We start from the raw sequence: 22,590 nt of genomic DNA, 5'->3' as shown, positions 1-22,590 counted from the left end.
ATGCTGTGTGCTCAGTCTCCCAGATCAGAGAGAATGAATTAAAATTGAATCCAACTCAAGTCTAGAGTGATCATGATGATCTGCAAAGTCCAGATTGCCTCAGCTCTTGACATTATTGAACTATTGTTCTGGGCTTCATTTTGATTTTTTTTTTATCTTGTATATATACATATATTTAAATTAGAAAACTTTATTTCTGGGACTAAATGCTAGACTAAAGCTGGGGAGTAAAAATCATCGAGCAATCATTCCAAGCACTGCGTTCTGCAAGCGGAGACATTTATTACTGTACTATTTTAATGTAAGAGATTTCTACCCAGAAGTTAATGCTTTGAGAGATTTGCGTTGAATCAAGCAAGGTGTTTTAGTGGTAGTTATAACACTGTGTCGAGTGCTAAAAGACCATTCCTCTGTGACATATTCAAGTCACACGTTACTTTAGGCCGTCCAGCCTTCCAGTAACACTACGTGGCCTCTTTTATTAGACATAGGTGTGCGGTTTTACACATTCAGCAACTCTTACTTTCTCAAAATATCAGATAACAGATGTTATAAGATGCCAACAGCAATTAAACTGCAATCTCAGAAAGATTTTCACAAATGTTACCGCAGAATTGCAGAAAAATAGCAGAATTTGCCCCTTTTTATGAGTCAATACACTAATTTTCATTATTGGTATAATCGCTTTTCTATCAAATTTTGCACTCAAAAAATGCCCCAAAATGTGAATCCCACAATAAAACCAAACTTTATATAAATAATTCTCACTTGTAAATGTTCCTGTGGTATTATGACTACATAAACTATGTTTACATCTTACCACAAATAAATATCAAGGACACTATGCATATGAATTTGCATAATTGTTTGTGTTGTCAATGATAAATGTCAGTAATGATTTGGATTTGGATTCAACTTTTCAAAAAGTGAGTTCGTATTTTTAGGGGGAAATGGTCATGTATTTATCAGTAGAGTTTTGACATTTTAGCCTCAGAATTTTGGTCATTTTACCGTAGAATGCTGATAATTTGCCCGCAGACACATGATCTTCTCATTTGAAGTAGTATCCACAATCAGCAGTGACTACGGCCACGTAATCCGGGTTTTAAACCAGAATTGTAAAATGGACATTTTTTCTTACCATGAACCACAAATGTATGCTGGTGTCAATGATACAAAACAAGATTGTATATAAATATAAATATTTATTCGTATGTCAATAGGCAGTTTCACCAATATATGTACTTCATATGAACAATGAGGGTATGGCAATATCTCCCAGACATTCTACGACAGGCCATAATGTGGAGATACACACAATGATTGCGAACTTAAGGAAGTCCTGTTGATTTCCTACTGCATTACAATATTGCTTGGTACCGAGGTGACAAATGTTGAAACATATTAGAGCACTGTTCCGCAAAATGATCTTCGTGCTACGAAGATCAATGTTTCACGGTAAGTCTATGTTAAAATATGATCATCTCAGCACCAAGACTGCTTAGTTGAAATGACAGTGGAGGATCTCAGATCACAAGGTAGATTGAATAATTTCACAGAAATTTTCCAACCCACAATCAATCTCTGTTGCTGGTGAAGCAGCACTACACATTCCTCAGTGTTCCTTCTTGTAAAATGTACCAGGAAGTGTGCAGCCTGGAGATCCTCAACGCTTCAGCATCAAATAGTTCATCATACACAACAGTCCTTGCATTCTTTCAGTTGATCTACATGAAATAGCACTTCCCATGCGTACCCATTCAGACCTTCAGACCATACATTCTACACCTCTTCTCATGGTCTGGGATGATTCTATTTTTGAGTCAACAGTGCGAGAGTGAGTGACGACACATACATTGCTTCCATTCAAGTTGTGCTTCTTTTACAAACAACATGAACTTCACACATTCTATCCATTATGGGAATAGAGTGAGTGAGTATGGTTATACGCCGCTTTTAGCAATATTCCAGCAATATTCCAGCAATATCACAGCGGGGAACACCAGAAATGGGCTTCTTATGGGAATAGAACCAGCACCATCAGCTTAATAAGTGAAATTTCAATATTGGCTTCACACATTCTACCTATTATGGGAATAGAACCCAGACCATTAGCTAAATGCTAAATGAGTGAACACTTGACCCACTTGGCTACCTCGGAGACCATGCAAGAGATGACCAGCATCTCCAGCTGTGTTCAGGTGACAGATCCCGTGATGATTCCTCCTTCTATCTACTTTGGTTTTTATTCCGATCCAAGACACAGACTGCTCAACAAATAGCCATCAAAGTATTTGTCTGTTGTTTAACGCTGCAGTGAGCAATATTTCTAGCTATATGATGCAGCCTGTATGTAATCAAGTCCGAAGCAGACAATCCAGTGATTGATATTGTGAGCAATGATCCATGCTATCGGTTATGATCCATGAAATCAACCAAGTCACTGAGTTTGACTAACTGATTCTTTGGGTGGAGTCTTGTGGAGCCCTATTTTACCAGACCATCACAGTAGCAATCAGACAGTCCTCCATCATGAGACATCAGAAGACGCTTGTGTGCCCAGGTTCAAGTGATGGAGAATGCCCCACTGCCTAGCAGCAAGTTGCGTCGAGTGAAGTGGAGGGTCAACACGGGTGTGCTCTTTGTCTTGTAGGTAGTTATAAGTAGACTTGGGCTGTCATTGCTGAAACAGAGAGTGAGAGAGAGAGTGAGTGAGTACTTGTGAGAGTTTAACAGCTTTCAGTAATATTCCCTCAATATCACAGCACGTCACAACACAAGGAGGCTTCACACATTGTACACAAGGGTTTCCGAGGAGACAAACGAACACTTTAATCCCAAGGCTACCCTACCATCCCAAAACTTCTAATTCAAAATTGGCACATTCAAGGCTAAGGTTGCACAGCAACAAAAAGGTATATGACAGTTAAATGGTCTCAGTAGAGGATATCCTGCTCCAAAAGGTGATCACATGATTAACAATGAGCTGTGGTAACAGGTAAATTGGAATTATGGAGGTACAAATCGATCAACATTTATCAAAGTTATCAGACAACAAGGGTCACAGTTTGTGAAATAATCTATTACAACTTCAACATGTTATTGGGAAAATAAACTGCTTATAGGACAAGTAAATTAATTTATGTTTGGAAAGATGTGTGTATAAATATATACTGTATCAACAAATTGGAATTGAAGTGGGACGTACACATGCAATGTGCTTGGAATGTTAGCATCTGAGTCAGAGTCCAGCTCCTCGTAGACCTTCTTGATGTCCCACACCCGTACAGTGTTGTCTAGACTACCTGCAAATAACATCATCATGTTACCACGGAGCAGCACATAGACATACTATGTTATGAATCTGGCTTAGAATAAGAACAGGAGCACCTACTGGGAAGAGCATGAGAGTTTGTGTGACTGTTAGCCGCTTTTATATTTAACAATATTCCAGTTATATCATGATGTGTCAGTGTAATGTGGGAGGAAAACCCGAAGTGTTGCAGGTCTTTGACATTTACCACTTCGGTGAAACACACAGGCACAGGCAGGAGCTGACAAACTTAGAAACATTTTGGGGCAAGCCCGGATTCAAACCCACAATCATAGCTTTCTGACATGCCCAAAGGATGTAAATCTGCACATCAAATTGTGGCGTCTTAGACGACTGGGCCACCCGTGCCCCCCACAAGAGAGCTTACACACAGACTCTAACTGTTCATATTATGATGACTTATATAGTATGGTCAATTTGAAATGAACATAAATCTGATTGTCTGACACTAGTACAATTTAGGAAGGACAGACAAGATTCTTTGTGGATTACCACTCTTACCATTCGGTAGAGGTCAACACTATGGCAGGTCATGTTCTAACCCATGTTCGAACCTATGGTCACCAGTGGTCACACCAGTGCACACAAAAAGCACAGACAGGAAGTTCCTGATACAGAATATTTTCTGCACAACTCACCTGATGACAGGATGCCCCCGTCCCTGCTGAAGCAGAGGCAGTACACACTGTCTGTGTGCCCCTTCATCTGTGCCAGCATCGTGCCACTAGCCAGCTCCCACAGTGTCACCACCTGGTCCACACCTACAACACACAGAGGTCAGGGATTGATCCATCTTCCCCAGGCAAGGGAGTTAACTGACTGTATAAGTCCAGTTTCCACCCTTACCAAACTAGGGTTATTAGGATGAGTTATGTCCCTTCTATGTTCTTCCTAATGGCCAATCAGGTTCAAACAAAATGGCGGCACCCAGTCAAGACGATCTGATCGATATTCAAGACTGTTATCATTCTAAAATGAAGTGCATCAACTTAAGCACCTTGATTATAGACATGAAAGTATTTGAAAAATATCTGTCGATGCCCAGTTGACGGCTCACATGCTCTGCAAATCCTGCAGATGACCAAAATCAGTCGACGCTATGTTGTTTATGAACTGGATATTTTATAACATATTCTTAAATTCAGAGGTATTTTAACATTGCATTTGATTCAATAGTCTGTAATTCCTCTTCATCATATTTATTAGCCAAGTTATCAGTGGCCTTATGAAGATCGAGGTAAGAATTGGTCTTTTGCAATCCATGCTTGTAAGAGGAGACTAACGGGATCGGGTGGTCAAGCTTGCTATCTTAGTTGCCTCATGTCAGTGCATCCAAACTGCTTAGAAGGATCACCACTACATTGTAAGGTCCAGACTCAATTACTGCCATAAAGGTGGAATATTGCTCAGTGCAGCATAAAACAAAAAACAAAAGTTATCAGTGAAATACAAGTCTCCCCTGTTAAACCGTAATACCAATAATTAGTGATATCACTACAATAACAGGATTTTTGTCATTGCAATTTGGGAATTCTAAATAACATTTGCTGCAGACATGGTGCAGACATTGGTGTTAACATTGCTGCAGACATCGGCCTTTGAGCATATCTAGATAAATGCCTAGTCTCTGTTCCCATCCAGAATCCTTCATGGTAAAGAAATAAGCACTCTCATCTACAAAGGCTGTGTACAGTTGGGACAAGGTATGACAGGGGCGATTTTTGCCACACACAATATTCATAATTTAAGAAATGAACAAAAATGTAACAAATCATTATGACAGTTTTCAGACGTTTACGGGAATCAAGAACAGAGCACATGTCTCATTCAAGACATTCTACCGTGACAAACTCTGGACATTCGTGTGTGTACTGACTTCTGTAACAGAGCCTGTTACACATTGCTGCTGGCACATGTTTGACCTGATCATGTGTGTTTAAATAAAATGTCTTAATTATCCATTGATCACGTGAGGCTGTTTACTGATTTCACAATATAGTTCTGTTCGTGCTGATTTCTGGTCTGGGTTAACCTTAGCATGTCAACTTGGGAATCAACAAACACATGGTGAACAACTCAGCTTGGATCACAGATTTGCTTATAGCTAGATTTCAACTGCCTTCTTCACTCATTACCATGGTTACAGCCATGTACATCTGTCAGGCATTTGAACACATTGAACATGTCTCATAACATTAATACCAATATTTCAAAGTTGTACTCTCAATGTGACCAAACACATGAAAATGATCCTTTGTCCGTTGTAGGGATTGTAAAGTTGGGCATGGTTGCTTCACAATGATGTTTAAAATGAAGGAAGCGTCAGATGCATGATATTTCAAGCCTCACAATGAAGCAAGGACAGATTTGGAAACAAATGTAAAAATGTAGATGAGCACACAGCTTCAATTATAAAGTGACACAAGGTGGAGAAGAAGATGGTGGGCAGGAATCTCAAACACTGTATTGGAGGCATGTTTCCTCCGACTGCCATTTGTATAGTTGGAGAATGCAAAAATTTATCGAGAAGAATTTTTGCTGTAACGTTCTATTTGCTTACCTGATGAAGCCAAAGTGCGACCATCAGGGGAGAAACACAGACAATGCACTGCTCCCTGGAACGATAAAACAGACTGGAGTAGGGATCTTGTAAACTCCAAACTTTAATATGAGCACGATGAATTAACAAACAGTACCATAGCTCTGGTAACAAACTAATACTGGTAAAAGGTACTGCACACTAAATCCAAGAGCTGTTGTCCACAAGAGTATCAAAACTATTTTCTGTGACGGTTTATCAAGGCAACAGTTATATATTAGACTGAGACAGAGAGACAGATAGTGCTTACCTTGTGGCCTGACATGACTCTGACACAGTTTCCACTCTGGACGTCCCAGAGCCGCACCATCTTGTCACTGCTGCCTGTGGCAACGTAGTTGGAGTTGGGGTGAAACTGGACACTCTGTAATAGTCAGCATGGAAGTGAGAGAATGTTGTCAGCGATAATACAGGGACATCATGCTGGCCTGTACCACACTGGCCACACCAACCAGTGGATCATAGTGAGAGAAACAGAGCCCAGTGACACAGAATCAGACAGGAAACATGAGAGCCACCATGTTGATCACCCAAAACTGATCTTAAACACCCTTTACACAACTACTGGGTATTGGGAACCTATTTTTCTCCAGGTACTGTAACAAACACAATGGCACTTCTCCGAGTCAGATATTGGTTGTTTGTTTGTTGTTCAATGCTGCACTCAGCAATATTCCAGCTATATGAGGGTGGTCTGTATATAATAGAGTCTGGACCAGACAATCCAGTGACTGACATCATGACCATCGATCCACGCAATTGGGATATGATGACATGCATCAACTACCCGATCCCGTTAGTCGCCTCTTACGACAAGCATAGTCCCCTATTACAGCAAGCATGGGTTGGTGAAGACCTATTCTACCCTGGACCTTCATGGGTCTCTCAGAGTAAGAAGTCACGCTCATGTTTCCACATTGTCAGCTGACAGAATATACATAACATCTGTGTCTATCTCCATATAATGAGATTGAAAAATATCTTGATAGCTTGAATTATTGTTGACCAAATGTTGTGTGAGATCAAAGGAATAAATAGATATCAAAATATTGCCAGGGAAAACAATGAAACAGTCAGTGGTCAAAATTTAGGGGAGTCCTGGGGTCCTTGTGGTCTCTCATGGTATTTGAATCTAGGACCTCGAAATCTTAACTGTTAACATTAGGTAAAGAAAAGGACCCCTTAACTTGCTTAACTTTCATTCTCATTTTCAAAAACTGACACTGATGCACCAAGGTAACTATTGTAATATTCTCCAAAATGTAGTGTAATTGTAAGAGTTTTGAACCGATGAAAACTTGAAATATAGATTTACTTGACTGGATTAATAACATCTTATTCACCATATCAGATGTGTGCAATAGGTCAAATGCCATTTAAGGTTGTTATCTGCAGGATCTCTATGACCCCACGGCCTTGGTGCATTAATGCCTGTATAGGTACTCATATCTAGTGTATACAAGCAAGGTGATCTTACATCCACATCAGAGAGGTGGCCTGCGAATACCCTGAGAGGCTGGTAGTGGTCAGTTGACCAGAGCCTGGCTGTCCGGTCATGTCCACAGGACACGAAGTAGTGGCCATGGGGACTGGAAAACAAAACACCAACACTGTCAGAGGAAACACAAAAAAGGAAGCATAAATAAAGAGCAACGATCCAGCAACTGGACCATATGTGTTCTCATGTATGTGTGTGTTTAGCTCTGCACTAAGCATTATTCCAGCAACTTGACAACAGCCTGTTTTAATCCAGAACCATCCAGTCATTGATGTCATGAGCAATGATCCACACCATTGGGGTAGTTTGGCACACACTTAACCAAGTCACCAAGTCTGACCACCCAAATCATAAAGTCGCCTCTTACGACCAGCATAGGGTGCTGGGGACTGATTATGACCAATCCACATTCTACCCTGGGTCCATTGGGTGGGGATGGTTTCTGACTGTGTACTTGAATGATTTTCATAAATGTCCCAGGTATTCTTTACAATGCATATTATTTTACCTAAAACCAATCCCCAGTCAACATAACTATGCATGATTAACTTAGGATGTGTCACAACAATAGGCGACTTTTGGGAAACTTTGAAGATTCTGGGTTAGAATTGGTTCCTAGCAACCTATGCTGATCGAAAGAGGCATTTCATGCATCGGGTGGTCAGTTGTGGATCACTGTTCACAGATGTGGATTATTAACGGTCTGACATCATTCTGCTGTGCAGTGTTAAACGACAAACAAACACAAATTATACACTGTTATAAGTTCATAAGGCATAGCCATGTTGACTCTTGTTATTTCAAAATTATTGCCAACATATTTCTGTGGAAAATATTTCTTGTGAAGTTCGGAGTTCATCAGCAGATTTGACAATTTACTTTGGCATTGTGCTAGAGGTTAAATACCATTACAGGTGAATGTGAGCAGATTGCCTACCTGAACTTCACATCCCACACCGGGTAGTTGTGGCCCTTGTAACACACCAGGTTGGTCCATGTCTGCAAACTCCACAGGCGAACTGAAAATGGCAGTGCAACAACATGCATATAATGTATAATGTAAACATAATGTACTTATTGCAAAAGATGACAAATTCTACTTTGTTGTAGCTATCCAATTACATAAAATGAATTCAAGTACAGAAAGGATGTTTTGTTTGTTTGTTTGTTTGTTTGTTGTTCCAACGCCACACCCAGCGATATTCCAGCCAAAGGCTGTCAATCTGCAAACAATCAAGTATGGACCAGACAATCAAGTGATAGACATCATAAGCATTGATCCACGCAATTGGAATATGATGTCATACATCAACGATGTCAGCGAGCCTGACCACCCGATCTTGTAGGTCGCCACTTACAACAAACAAATAGGTTGCTGAAGACCAATTCAAACCTGGATCTTCACGGAAAGAGACAGTATGAGTTGGTGAAGACCAATCTCTAACCCGGATCTTCACGGAAAGAGACCAGCATGGGTTGGTGAAGACCAATTCTAACCTGAATCTTCACGGAAAGAGACAAGTATGAGTTGGTGAAGACCAATCTCTAACCCGGATCATCACGGAAAGAGACCAGCATGGGTTGGTGAAGACCAATCTCTAACCTGGATCTTCACGGAAAGAGACCAGCATGGGTTGGTGAAGACCAATCTCTAACCCGGATCATCACGGAAAGAGACCAGCATGGGTTGGTGAAGACCAATCTCTAACCCGGATCTTCACGGAAAGAGACCAGCATGGGTTGGTGAAGACCAATCTCTAACCCGGATCTTCACGGAAAGAGACCAGCATGGGTTGGTGAAGACAAATCTATAACCCGGATCTTCACGGAAAGAGACCAGCATGGGTTGGTGAAGACCAATTCTTACCCGGATCTTCACGGAAAGAGACCAGTATGAGTTGGTGAAGACCAATCTCTAACCCGGATCTTCACGGAAAGAGACCAGCATGGGTTGGTGAAGACCAATCTCTAACCCCGATCTTCACGGAAAGAGACCAGCATGGGTTGGTGAAGACCAATCTCTAACCCGCATCTTCACGGAAAGAGACCAACATGGGTTGGTGAAGACCAATCTCTAACCCCGATCTTCACGGAAAGAGACCAGCATGGGTTGGTGAAGACCAATCTCTAACCCCGATCTTCAGGGAAAGAGACCAGCATGGGTTGATGAAGACGAATTCTATACTGGATCCTCACAGAGATATTGAGGATGCAGTAAGTACAGGGCATCTACATAAAATGAATCCAAGTATAGTAAGGGTGTAGTAAGTAGTATTTCAGCAAACTTCTGTGAAGCACTGAACACAACCATAGAAACAAACTGAATGTATAAAATAAACTTGGAAGTGGACAAGCTGTGTGTGTGTGGGTGTGTCTGTGTCACTTCCTGCTACAATCAGCTGCAAGGGCTGGCAGGGAAGGGGTTGGAGGTATTCACTGGTTCCATCAGCAGAGGTGGAGACAAGCTGTGTGTGGGTGTGTCTGTGTTTGTGTCACTTCCTGCTACAATCAGCTGCAAGGGCTGGCAGGGAAGGGGTTGGAGGTATTCACGGATTCTATCAGCAGAGGTGGAGACAAGCTGTGTGTGGACGTGTTGTGTACTTGTGTCACTTCCTGCTACAATCAGCTGCAAGGGCTGGCAGGGAATGGGTTGGAGGTATTCACGGATTCTATCAGCAGAGGCGGAGACAAGCTGTGTGTGGACGTGTTGTGTACGTGTGTTACTTCCTGCTACAATCAGCTGCAAGGGCTGGCAGGGAAGGGGTTGGAGGAATTCACTGATTCTATCAGCAGAGGCGGAGACAAGCTGTGTGTGGGTGTGTCTGTACTTGTGTCACTTCCTGCTACAATCAGCTGCAAGGGCTGGCAGGGAATGGGTTGGGGGTACTCACTGGTTCCATCAGCAGAGGCGGAGACAAGGTTGTGTTTGTCTGGGCTGAAGCTGATGGAGTAGACAGGGCCATTGTGACCACATAGGGTCTTGATCTCTGTCGCTGACCGCTCGTCCATCATACGTTCCAGCACATCATCTGTACAAACACACAGCATGGTCACACACACCACTAAACGGCACATTCAGAAACCTACCCAGCATGTATGAAAGATGCTGCTAATTATAGATGAAAGATAGGCTACGCAAAAATTGAATGATAAAGATCAAAATTTCAAGAACAAATTAACCTTTATGCATTTTACAAAACAGACTCAACCTCAAACTTTATTATCAAGTCAATTAAATCATAAAAATTATCATCCTCAATAGCTGAAAATAAAATTCCAAATGTAATTTTTCTGAATTATAAATATGACAATGATTTTCATTTAAACCATTCCAAACCAATGTAAAAACAAGATGATGAGGTCATTGACATCCACACCTCTTTTAAATATGTTTGTGTGTTAATTAACAAAGCACTAAGCAATGTTTCAGCTGTATTATGGCAGCCTGAAGTAATTGAATCTGGAGAAGAGAATCCACTGAATCAATACATATAGAACGGTTTAAGAGTTATAGCATGCTAACAAACTCAGCCCTTGTTTTAACCCAAGTCCAATTTGTTTCCTTGGAAACACGAAAAAATAATTACAAACTATCCTGATTAACAAAAGGCACAGAACATGATAGACATATGGAATGAGGGATGAAAGCCTGTTTCTAGATCCTCTACAAAGAAATGAGCTACATACAAACAAATACGGGCTAAATCAAACAGTTTTAAATAAATTATCATAATTCCATTCCCCACTTACCAGCCTCCTTGTCTATGATCTCGAGTTCCGTGGGAGTCTTCAGAGAGCGGAGTTTGTCAGGCGTGATGGACCAAACTCGGATGAAGGAATCATTGAAGCCCACACTGATGAGACTGGAGTCTTCCGACACCTCAATACAGGTCACACTGCACAACACAGGGATGACAAGCATACACACACTGTATACTGACACACTGACTGGGACCCTGTCTGCCTAAATTAGTTGTCGATTCAACTCTCAACTATTCTAGCATATATATGTACAGTTGCACACATGTAACGAGATTCACAAAATAATTACACAACATGGATTGTTCTCCTACATGTTCCAGCTTTATCCTGAGGGAGAAGATAAATAAGACAACACACACACACACACACACACACACACACACACACACACACACACACACACACACACACACACACACACACACACACACACACACAAACACTCACACACACACACGTTGGAGTAATATCAAGTGATACCTCGGTTACCATGACATCATAATCAAATTACATTACTCGTCTTTCTGCCACTGAAGCTGGTTAGCTGTAGTTTCTACAATCCAGACACTGGTTCTTACAGTTTACAAACTGAAAAAGTTGATTGAAAAAGAATGATTTTGGATGATAAACATAATCTCACACAGGTGTCTCTTTTTTATATGCAACAAGCGTATACAGGCAGCCAATCAAATTATAGCTGTGATACCAAGCTCGTGTTTGATAAATTTCAGAAGTTGGCGAAAGATTTTTTGTTAAATCGTGTTAATCTGAACGTTTTAAGCAGGAAATCACGATATATATTAAAAATATGGAACTTCGTGAATGTATCGTGCTAGGTTACGAGCTGTGACAAAGATTTTTCATGCATATATTTTTGCATTAAACATTGTGTCCGAGCCGAGAATTCAAGGCGACGAAAGCCGAGATGTCATTTGACTTACATTACACGCGATCGCACGAAACGATGGAAATAATAACTAAGATGTAAGTTTGATTACTTTTAGATACATTTTTGTTGATTTTATTTATCACTTTGTATAATATATTTAAAGATTTGTTTAAAACGTCTTTATTTTGCTCTTTGATGTGGACCCGTTGTCGAAATGTGTGTCCGAGAATTTTATTTTCAATAACATCGTGGGAAATAGTGAATAATTTTTTAATTTATCGATTAAAAATGATAAATTGAAATGGAATACATATTTCAGACACGTGAGATAAACACATATTGATGATTTGAGATTTTCCGAGCGCACGCCTCGGCCTCGGTTAAACGGCTCATCGTCTATAACGCCCACCAATTATTTGGACCCCATTGGTAGCGTTATAGCGAGCGATCACTGTAGTTAACAAAGTCATCTATATCCCCCGCCCATTTTAACACATTATGGTCCCAAACCAGGTAACTGACCCAACATTTCTCTTAGCCCATGTCAAAATAGCTGCAATGGAAATTCTAAAATAAACATTTCTAAAACTCCTTAAAATCAAATGGCACTAGTTCAGTATGCACTTTATATATAGACATGCAATGTTTGGCAAGGAAATATTTAACAGTATATTTGTTATACTACTTAAGTAAACCAATCCTATATTAAAACTTAAATCCAACTTGTTGTCATGGAAACATAAACAATAAAAAATTCTAAAAGTGCTATATATCAAAAGGCACCAGTTCAGTATGTGCCTGGTAGACATGCAAAGTTTTGTAAGAAAGTATTTAACAGTTTTTGAGTTACACTCTGGAAACGAACACCACCCCTGTAGAACCTAAGTCCAACTTATTGCCATGGAAATGTGAAAAATAAAATTTTCAAAAATTCCTAAATAGCAAGAGGCACCAGTCCAGTATGTGTCTGGTAAACATGCACAGTTTTTGTTGGAAAGTATTGAATGGGTTTTGAGTTATGCTCCGGAAACAAACTCTACCCTATAGAACCTAAGTCCAACTTGTTGCAATGGAAACGTAAAAAATAAAAATTTATAAAATTCCTAAATAGCAAAAGGCACCAGTTCTGTATGTGCCTAGTAGACATGCAAAGTTTTGTAAGAAAGTATTTAATGGTTTTTGAGTTACGCTCCAGAAACTAACACCACCCTTATAGAACCTAAGTCCAACTTGTTGCCATGGAAACGTAAAAAATAAAAATTTATAAAATTCCTAAATAGCAAAAGGCACCAGTTCAGCATGAGTCTGATAGACATGCAAAGTTTCTCAGTCCCCGGCTGTACTACTGGGCTAGGAGTCACTTACCCCTGACAGGAGTTGAGCAGTGTATAGAAACACACTGACGGCATATGGTCTCGATCTACTTTCACTCTCTTCATGGCTTCTCGGAATGCATTGATTTTCTCAATCTTATCCATGTCTTTTCTGAAATAGAGAAACACAAAGTCATATCTTTTTCTTATTTTTTTCTTATCACCAATAACACCAGATTCATACATATCCTGACAAACAACTCATAACTCTCTGTATACATAAAACATATATGATTCAAATGTATCAATATGATCAAAAGGTTTATACTCTTTTATCATAAAACTGAAAATAACTAAAAGGAAGTAGTCAAAAATGAAGGTTTACGTAACATTAAACTTACAGTTCGGGCAGTGGTATTCTTGTGTTGGATGGAGCATTGGGATCATTTTTGGACTTTTTCATCAACAGAGGGTCTTTTTTTGGTTTCTTTTTCTGAAAAAATGAATATTCCTTTTAAGTTTCATATTCTACATGAATTTCAAAATAAAACTGAAACATGCTGGTAAAGCGCTAACATATATATAGTGCATCATAATGAGGGTAAATCTTGAATACAAGCCCGAGGTACAGGAATTCTTTACTGGCATGAAGCAATTGCTGCACTAAGAGTACAGGGTTTAACAGATCAATGTGCTGCGTTTCCCTTGCACCCTAAAAGTTACAAGACAACCAATGGGATGTTTATAAGAGTTACCTATACAAAACAAAGAAAGTACGCATCCTACCTTTGGCTTGTCCCCCTCCCCCTCCGTGGTGTCCTCATCCTCTTCCAGGGGGATGTTGAGATCTGGCTCCTTCAGCAACCCATAGTACACCTTGACCTTGTTAGCTGGAGCATCAGAGGGGAGTAATGATACAGTGTTCAACATCTTGATACAGTGTTAACATCAAGATACTGTGCTGACATCAAGATACAGTGCTGACATCATGATACAGTGTCAACGTCTTGATACAGTGTTAACATCAAGATACAGTGTTACCATCAAGATACAGTGCTGACATCATGATAGTGTCAACGTCTTGATACAGTGTTAATATCAAGATACAGTGTTAACATCAAGATACAGTGTTACCATCAAGATGCAGTGCTGACATCAAGATGCAGTGTCAACGTCTTGATACAGTGTTAACATCAAGATACAGTGTTACCATCAAGATACAGTGCTGACATCATGATACAGTGTCAACGTCTTGATACAGTGTTAACATCAAGATACAGTGTTACCATCAAGATGCAGTGCTGACATCAAGATGCAGTGTCAACGTCTTGATACAGTGTTAACATCAAGATACAGTGTTAACATCAAGATACAGTGTTACCATCAAGATACAGTGCTGACATCATGATACAGTGTCAACGTCTTGATACAGTGTTAACATCAAGATACAGTGTTACCATCAAGATACAGTGCTGACATCATGATACGGTGTCCATGTCTTGATACAGTGTTAACATCAAGATACAGTGTTACCATCAAGATACAGTGCTGACATCATGATACAGTGTCAACGTCTTGATACAGTGTTAACATCAAGATACAGTGTAACATTTCTTTGAGTGGCATTTAGAAGTTGGTGTGATGAAGTAAGACGAGTTCTATGGATGAACAACTTCTTTATTACAATTAGTGCGATGTTTCGGTGTAGATCCTAACACCTTTATCAAGCAAGTGATGGATAGGGCTAAACAACATAGGTATACTGAATACATGTTGGATTCATCCCATTGGTGAGTATCAGTACAGTGAGAGTGACCAACCTTCCCGGTCAGACTCCCCCAGCAGACCCCCACTGGACGCATCAATCTGCTGCTTGTTGCGGGGGATCCCATCAAACACTGAAACAAGGCAGGAAATCATACACTGTCGACAATAATAACATCACTCTGGCTGACCGTGAGCACCTGCACACAAGTTGCTATATATTTTTGTCATGAACAGATTAACAGTCATGGATGAAGAAAATTGTCTTAAAAACTTAAGCTAGCATGAGTTGTCTCCCTTTTTCAAGCTTATTCCTATTTCTTAACCTTGAGAACATCACTTCTGCAGATGAAATACTTATCCAGATAATACTGTGTCACTTTATTAATGCTAACAAGGGACACTCACACATTTTGTATAAATTTCATGCTTGCACTTATTTCATGATTTACAGTATATCCATTTGGTCAGATACTTGATATTGACAATGCTCCATGCTCTGATTCAATCTGAAGTCCAGGTTGAGATGTTGTAATTAGAGCCGGGTGTGGAATTCAGACATTTTCTCCGTGTTATAAGATTGAGCTAGATTGATTTACATCCCATAATAAAAAATGTTCATGACAACAAAGAAAGTGTTGTTTGAATGACTTAAATGAAACTTGCTTGACATCCACTGTGCCTAGTCCCCCTTTAATGGTGTTTTGTCAAATATTTAGCAAGAACAGAAGGTAGGTAGCTGACCGTCTATGAAGAGATGTTCCTGGATGATGTTGAGAAGCCGAGAAAGTTGTTTCTCCTGTAGATGGCGCTTGAGGTGTGTGTAGGAGTCACGTGACATCCGGATGACGAACTTGCTGGATCTGTGTCACACATTTGCAACAACATCTCATTTACAAATGAATTTGCATTTTTGTTAACTTCTAAGCCTGGTAATATTTGAAGGCACATATAACCACCACACAAGTAATCATTTAGCCATAAATTTGGTGTAGACACTATCTATCTTTGCTTGTTGTTTAATGCCATACTCAGCAATATTCCAGCTATATAACAGTGGCCTGGAAATAACTGAGTTTGGGCCAGACAATCCAGTGATTGACATTATGAGCAACGATCCTTGCCGACGGGGGCCCATACGACACTCCATCAACCAAATCCAAGAGTCTGAACACCTGAATTATCAGGCTGCCTCCTAGGACCAACGTAGAATGCAAGGGCCTATTCTAACCTGGATATGATGGTGACACCCTTACAAGTTTACAAATAAAACTGTACAACACATAAAATGGATCTGGCAACATACTTGAAGTTATCCATCAGCTGGTTGCCGGCCATGTGCTCCTTCTTGTACACAGTAGACAGCTTCATCAGGTCCTCCTTGTAATACTCCTCCTGGTCCAGCGAGAACTTGCCAAAGAAGTTCTTTGCTGAATTACAAAGATATTTCCAATTAGGTTGTTTGTTTGATTAAGGCCACACTCAGCAATATTGGTCTGTTAATAATTGAGGCTGGACTAGGCAATAAAGTGATTGATATCGTAAGCATCGATCCACGCAATTGAGATACAATCAACCAAGTCAGGGGGCCTGACCGTCTGATCCCATTAGTTGCCTCTTACAACAAGCATGGTCGTCTCTTACGGCAAGCATGGGCTGCTGAAGACTTAAACGGTGGATTAAGATAAGATTAAGAGGCAAATACAGATCATGCTTCTGTTCATGTACTAGAAGCTGATCCCTCAAACAGTGGTACTAGGCCCTGTTCCACAAAGGGATTGTGGCACTACAACTGCTATAAATTGATGTTAAAGTATAGCTGTTCACGCTAAGATCGGTTTGTGGGAAGGGGCCAAGGACATCAGTAGTCAGCTATCATTAACGACAAGTGTTAAGGCATCTATAACAGTGTTTCAGTTGATGTATCAGGGAAGCTGACAGTGTCTCAGGTCATAGATTTTTACCACTCTGATGTGACCCGTAATGGATGTAATGGGACATCCTCAGATCTTTGTTTAGTGTTAGCGATAACTAAGACCTGATTTTAATGAGACTGAACCACAACCAACACAGCTGCAATTTGCCAGTTAAACTAAGGGGAGATAACCACAAGCCTACCCAAACGTTCATGGTCATTGTAGACAAGCTCCAGATACATGTGTACAAATACTGGATACAAGATGGTCGCCAACTCCACCTGAAAACATAAACATTCAGCAACTAAAAAACACTGCAGACATTATGGACATTTAAAGAAAGAGCTTATTACACTCACATGTGTGTCATTCTGATTGTACGAAACGAGTGATAGAATTCTTGCATTTCCCAAGAGAGAGTGAGGATAATACATAATTCTTACACACTTAGTGAATAAATTGTTTGATAGGCATTAGTTAGAAGTTGAAGGATGACAAAGTAGACACAATTTATGGATAACAACTTCTTTAATACTGTAATAGCAACGTTTCAGTATACATCCTTATACTGTTGTCAAGCAAGGTTGAATGAGGGGAGAGAGAGTTTAAGGGATTTTACGACCACTTCAGCCATCAGCTTTTTCACAGTCGGGCCAGACGGGTTAAACATTAATAATTAAATAGTGGGAAATAAGAAAAGTAATCGGCTGGCCAAAAAAAATGTAAATTAGGGGGGATAAAGAAGACAAAAATACAGTAAAGGAGGTAGAGGGGGATGAGAGAACTTAGTGGGAGTGTGGTAGAGCTGTAAGAGACCTAGTCTTTTGGGAGCAAGTAGTAAATAGACTTATAAATGGTATGGCTGAATGAGGGACATTGTACCGAATATTTATAGTAGGTTGATTATTAACAGTAGAGGATTAACAATAACAACAATTGTATACATGAGTGGGATAACATGAGTACATAATGACAACAGAAGGATAATACTGTCACAACACGATGAACAGAGAACACATAGGTGGAAGCCAATGGGACATGAAGCCAATTAAACAGGATAAGTGATTATTGCTTAATGAGTTCATAGCAGGCGGATGGGATGAAATAGCCTTGACAGCCATCAAATCAGACAGTAAATCAGTCATCTGGGACCATATCAGCAACTGTCCTAATCACAATATCAACTGGGACAACGTCCAAATCCTCTCCAACAACCTGCATGATTTCACTAAAAGAAAACTGACCCCCAAATAATGACCCAAATGAAACAAATACTGTGAGGTGAATTAAGCGTGAAAAGTGAGTGGTCTTTGCTCGCGTTGATTAAACATCCCATTTATATCTCAAAATGACTATCAACAATAAGACAGCCTCACTTCACTTGTAACAAGTATATAACAATGCCATTGAAACACTAGACATTACGCAATGGACAACCTGTGAATGGTCACTGCTGGGGTCAAGAGTTCTGTCCTTTTAACTTCCTTAATGCCAGTCAACAGAATTAACACAAATTATCTGTTAGGAAAACACTATGTATTGTTTTTACAGAAGTACTATACACAGCGCTAACAAACGGTGCTATCAGATGTTTGATTGAATTAAGGTAGGGATGGGTTTAGGTTGGATTAAGGTAAGGATTATGTAAACAGCACAGAAGCCATTTCCTCTATATACACTAGTAATTCCACTGGGGCTGGGTGGGTGGTCGCATTCATTTGGAGATGCATTCATTTCAAAATTTACAGTAATACCACGAAACTAACAGCAGAATGTTACCTTGTGTACATCAAGACAAGAATCAATGAAGGCTTTGATATCAGTGTACAGATCTTCATAGATGCTGGGGTCGTCATCACTGAAACAAGTAATTTACATCATCAAATGCAACATGAGTGTACAGATCTTCATAGATGCTGGGATCGTCATCACTGAAACAAGTAATTTACATCATCAAATGTAACATGAGTGTACAGATCTTCATAGATGCTGGGATCGTCATCACTAGGATAAATATCATCACAGGGAGAGACAAGTAGTTTTTTCAAGTGAGCCATAGGGAGCTCCTCAGGATGTTTATAATGCCCTTTGAGATGCTAGTATGCCAAGCAAAACAAAACTGATTATTAGTGGACCTCTCCCAAAGATGGCAGTGACAATCTTGACTTCAAGCCATGGAAATGGTGCATCACTTGGACTGCTCTTTTGAAAATATCTATGCTAAATTTTCGCTTCATTTATTCCAGGGATTTCAGCGAGTAAATCAGCTTATAAGTAGAATTTTCAAATAGCAATCATGAATAGATATATTGAAAAGTAATTTGAAATTTCTCAAGAAATTCAAACTTTCTGACGTTTGACGAGTCCATCAGTGAAAGTTGGGAGGGGTGAAGGACGTAGACAAGGACTGTAAACACAGCCGTGTCTTGGAGGGTAACGTAGACAGATGGCTATCTGGTTCCATTACCGCTGTCACCACCAGTGTTTCAATATGAGATATAATGATAAATGAAAGACATGTCTGTAAAGAGACAAACACATGTTTATTCTTAGAAAATACTTTAAAATAGTAAGTATATGTGCAAGTTATCCACAACATATAACCAGAAAATGTTCAGCTCTGAGACAAGACAGAAGGATGACACACTACAGGTGGCACCGGGGGGACATAATACCCAACTGAGTTCTTCAGAAAACAAGATTTTTGATGCTAAGACGGACAGGGAGGAGTATGTTTAACATCAGCAGAAGAATGTGTAGAACATTATTCTTTGCAAAGATTGAATGATTGATGATTTAGTATACATTTTTTAATAGTATTTTTATACCGTAATCTTGTTCACATTAATATACAGAATGCATGCAAGATATTTATAAAAATGAAGAAATGAAAAGAATGTGACAGAAGTTAAATAGATCAACATTCAAATACTGGAAATCTAATGCAGATTTGCTATAGTCATGATAGTAAAAGAAAATCCATACTCAGAGTTTATTGTTAGAGTGTAATGTAGATATTTTGTAGTTTTTGACAATATACAATTATTTGAATGTTTTTTCAACAATTGTTAGGAAAATGTCCTGCAGAATTTTTTATCATTTCTTTACTCCACTAAATTTATATTAGATAAGTGCCATTCGATGACAAACGGCACATACCTACACAGCCACATGGCCAAAGCAGAGATCTCTACCAGGCTCCTATAGCAGTCACCCCTCCGCTTGGTAGGCATGGGCTAGGCTAACAATTTTCTCCCATGGGAGAAATACTCGGGCCTTTAAGGGAATGATTATACCAGTATTTTTCCTTCAATGACTGTGTGACAGTGTCCGACATTCCCCATCTATATTCTACATTTTGATAATAATGCATGTTGGTTTAAAAACCTATTTCTATCCCAGTAAAACACAGTTACTATCACGATCATGGATGGTGTTACTTCAAAGTTCAGTTTGAAGGCAAGTCACTCAAACTTAAAAACTATACACTGACACAATGTCATCAGTTGCTTCAAGTGAAGTATGATGGAATAGCGAGAATTGTCAAAACAGTTCCTATCAGCATGCTTAATACTATATCAAACTGATCACGTTTTACACAAACATGTTTTAAGAGAGACTAATCTGTACATATATTGGTATAGCACATACAAATGACGGAATGGAAAAAAGTACCAACCTCTTGTAAGCTGCTAAAGCATGAGAGACTTCTGAAGCGCTGGGCCCACTGTCTTCTGTCTTGTACTCTTCATCACTGACTTTGGCTTCTTTCTTTAGCAAAGTCTCTGTTTCCTAGACCAAGACATAAATTGATACACAACCCATATCTGTGGAATAATCTACCTTTGAATATTTGCTCAATTCAAGAACTTGCAACCTCTTAGAATAAACTGAAAACACATCTTTTTGTGTAGGCCTATGACGTGGAGAGATTTGATCAATTTGTCTGTCATGACATTACTCAGACTCAAAGCACTTATCACACTAGTTGACAAAGCACTAGTTAACTGCATATCAATGCCTCACAAATGAATAGTAATATTAAACATAATATATTATAAAGTTATCTTTGCATAATGACTACTGGTGTATGTAGTACTGGACCTGTTTCACAAAGTGACCATAGCAGCAGCAGCAGCGACAGCTCTATGACTGTGGCAGATCTATGTAGGGTATTAGAATGAGTGAATGAGTATGGTTTTACGCCGCTTTTAGCAATATTCCAGCAATATCACGGCAGGGGACACCAGAAATGGGCTTCACACATTGTACCCGTGTCTGGAATCGAACCTGGGTCTTCGGCGTGACGAGCAAACGCTTTAACCACTAGGCTACCCGACCGCCCCTTAGGGTAGAGTGAGCCCAGTTGTAACACTACAATCACTTTGTGAAATTGGGCAATGTTCTACTATTGAAACAACCTATAAACAGTGGTCAAATGTAACAAATGCTATATTTGGGATTACACTTTCTTAGTAAAGTACAGATTGTTGTACTTTTCAGGTTGAGTCCCTTTCGGGATATGTACCCACACCATCAGAGAGAGGCACCTAATCACCAGCACACAAAGTCAGTGATCTAACCCATCAGTCACCGAGGCTTCCACAAAAATGAAAGTCTGACAACTGGTAGTCTAGATCACTGACATTGTGTACCCCTCTGACAAGTGTAAATGGGCACAGCGCCCATAGCTTTTGGCTGAGTGGGTTAGATCCTTTCATGTCAATGAATTCCAAACTACATTAGGTGAAAAAACTTTAAGATGTTTTGTTGATATACAAGTTGTATGGACGTGTTCACAACCAATAGCAAATCGTTACGATACAAGACAGTAGCGGTACACATGACAAACGCCCAGTAATCTGAGTGCAGCATTGAAATCTAGTGTGGCGTCCGGACTTGATCATAGACATAAAATCATTATGATTAATAAGGATTATCGACATGACAGTCTCAAGATGGGACCACATAGCACATAAATGAGTCTGATAGACAGCATAACAGTTTAGAAAGCTGTCATACCCGACATCAACATTTATTCCGGTGTATGCGCGCAACAACCTCGACATGTCAGTTGATCATAGAGTCCATGTTCTCAAAAGACTGGTTGTTTTGTCGGAAGTAGGCTACATATTAGCGAATGTAACTTGCTCTTACGGGCACATAATGGTAAACAGAGAATGCAAAAAATGACCTAACATTTGAAGGATAATATATACCTTTAGATTGTGTTTCTTGAGAAATTGCAACACTGCGAGTAACGTCTGTTTTTCGGATATATCAACTTTAGCGTCCTCCATACTTGCCGGGTCCGCCATTTGGTAAGCACTCATATACTTCCGGTCGGTACGGAGTAAATACAAATGTGCGTATTTTTAATATTGAGGGCGAATCAGAATTGCCATCCTAATATCTGCATTGCCTATTTGAAATAAACTAAATGGACGTAGTGATAAATTCAAGTTTTTAAAATTCCAAAAATAAACGCTAGAAATTGGATATGATATTTTCCAAA

General features: G+C 39.7%; 1 protein-coding gene across 1 annotated transcript; it reads right to left on the bottom strand.

Moving 5' to 3' along the window:
- Nucleotides 1-1,975: 1,975 nt before the first annotated feature.
- LOC139463519 (transcription initiation factor TFIID subunit 5-like) lies at nucleotides 1,976-22,393 on the bottom strand. Its single transcript, XM_071244790.1, has 19 exons — nucleotides 22,295-22,393; nucleotides 20,755-20,867; nucleotides 18,855-18,933; nucleotides 17,278-17,356; nucleotides 16,466-16,589; nucleotides 15,904-16,022; nucleotides 15,216-15,293; nucleotides 14,182-14,285; nucleotides 13,797-13,888; nucleotides 13,448-13,567; nucleotides 11,182-11,327; nucleotides 10,323-10,460; nucleotides 8,369-8,450; nucleotides 7,411-7,522; nucleotides 6,184-6,297; nucleotides 5,895-5,949; nucleotides 3,973-4,095; nucleotides 3,209-3,305; nucleotides 1,976-2,683 (listed from the first exon to the last, which is right to left on the bottom strand). The coding sequence occupies exons 1-19, from the start codon at nucleotides 22,391-22,393 to the stop codon at nucleotides 2,566-2,568; spliced, it is 1,992 nt and encodes a 663-aa protein (XP_071100891.1). The 3' UTR covers nucleotides 1,976-2,565.
- Nucleotides 22,394-22,590: the final 197 nt, after the last annotated feature.

Source organism: Haliotis cracherodii, unplaced genomic scaffold (assembly GCF_022045235.1).
Source record: "Haliotis cracherodii isolate W230 unplaced genomic scaffold, xgHalCrac1.p SCAF_16, whole genome shotgun sequence".
NCBI lineage: Eukaryota > Metazoa > Mollusca > Gastropoda > Lepetellida > Haliotidae > Haliotis > Haliotis cracherodii.
Note: the sequence above shows the minus strand (reverse complement) of the source record. Positions and strands in the feature narration are given on the sequence as shown.

What these genes read in the sequence shown, in the direction of transcription:
- LOC139463519 (XM_071244790.1), bottom strand. Translation starts at nt 22,393, where the DNA reads ATGGCGGACCCGGCAAGTATGGAGGACGCTAAAGTTGATATATCCGAA. An exon ending in CAGCTGATGGATAACTTCAA is followed by an intron (nt 16,023 to 16,465) that starts GTATGTTGCCAG and finishes TGTGTGACACAG; the next exon opens with ATCCAGCAAGTTCGTCATCC. An exon ending in GCCACCTCTCTGATGTGGAT is followed by an intron (nt 6,298 to 7,410) that starts GTAAGATCACCT and finishes TGACTATTACAG; the next exon opens with AGTGTCCAGTTTCACCCCAA.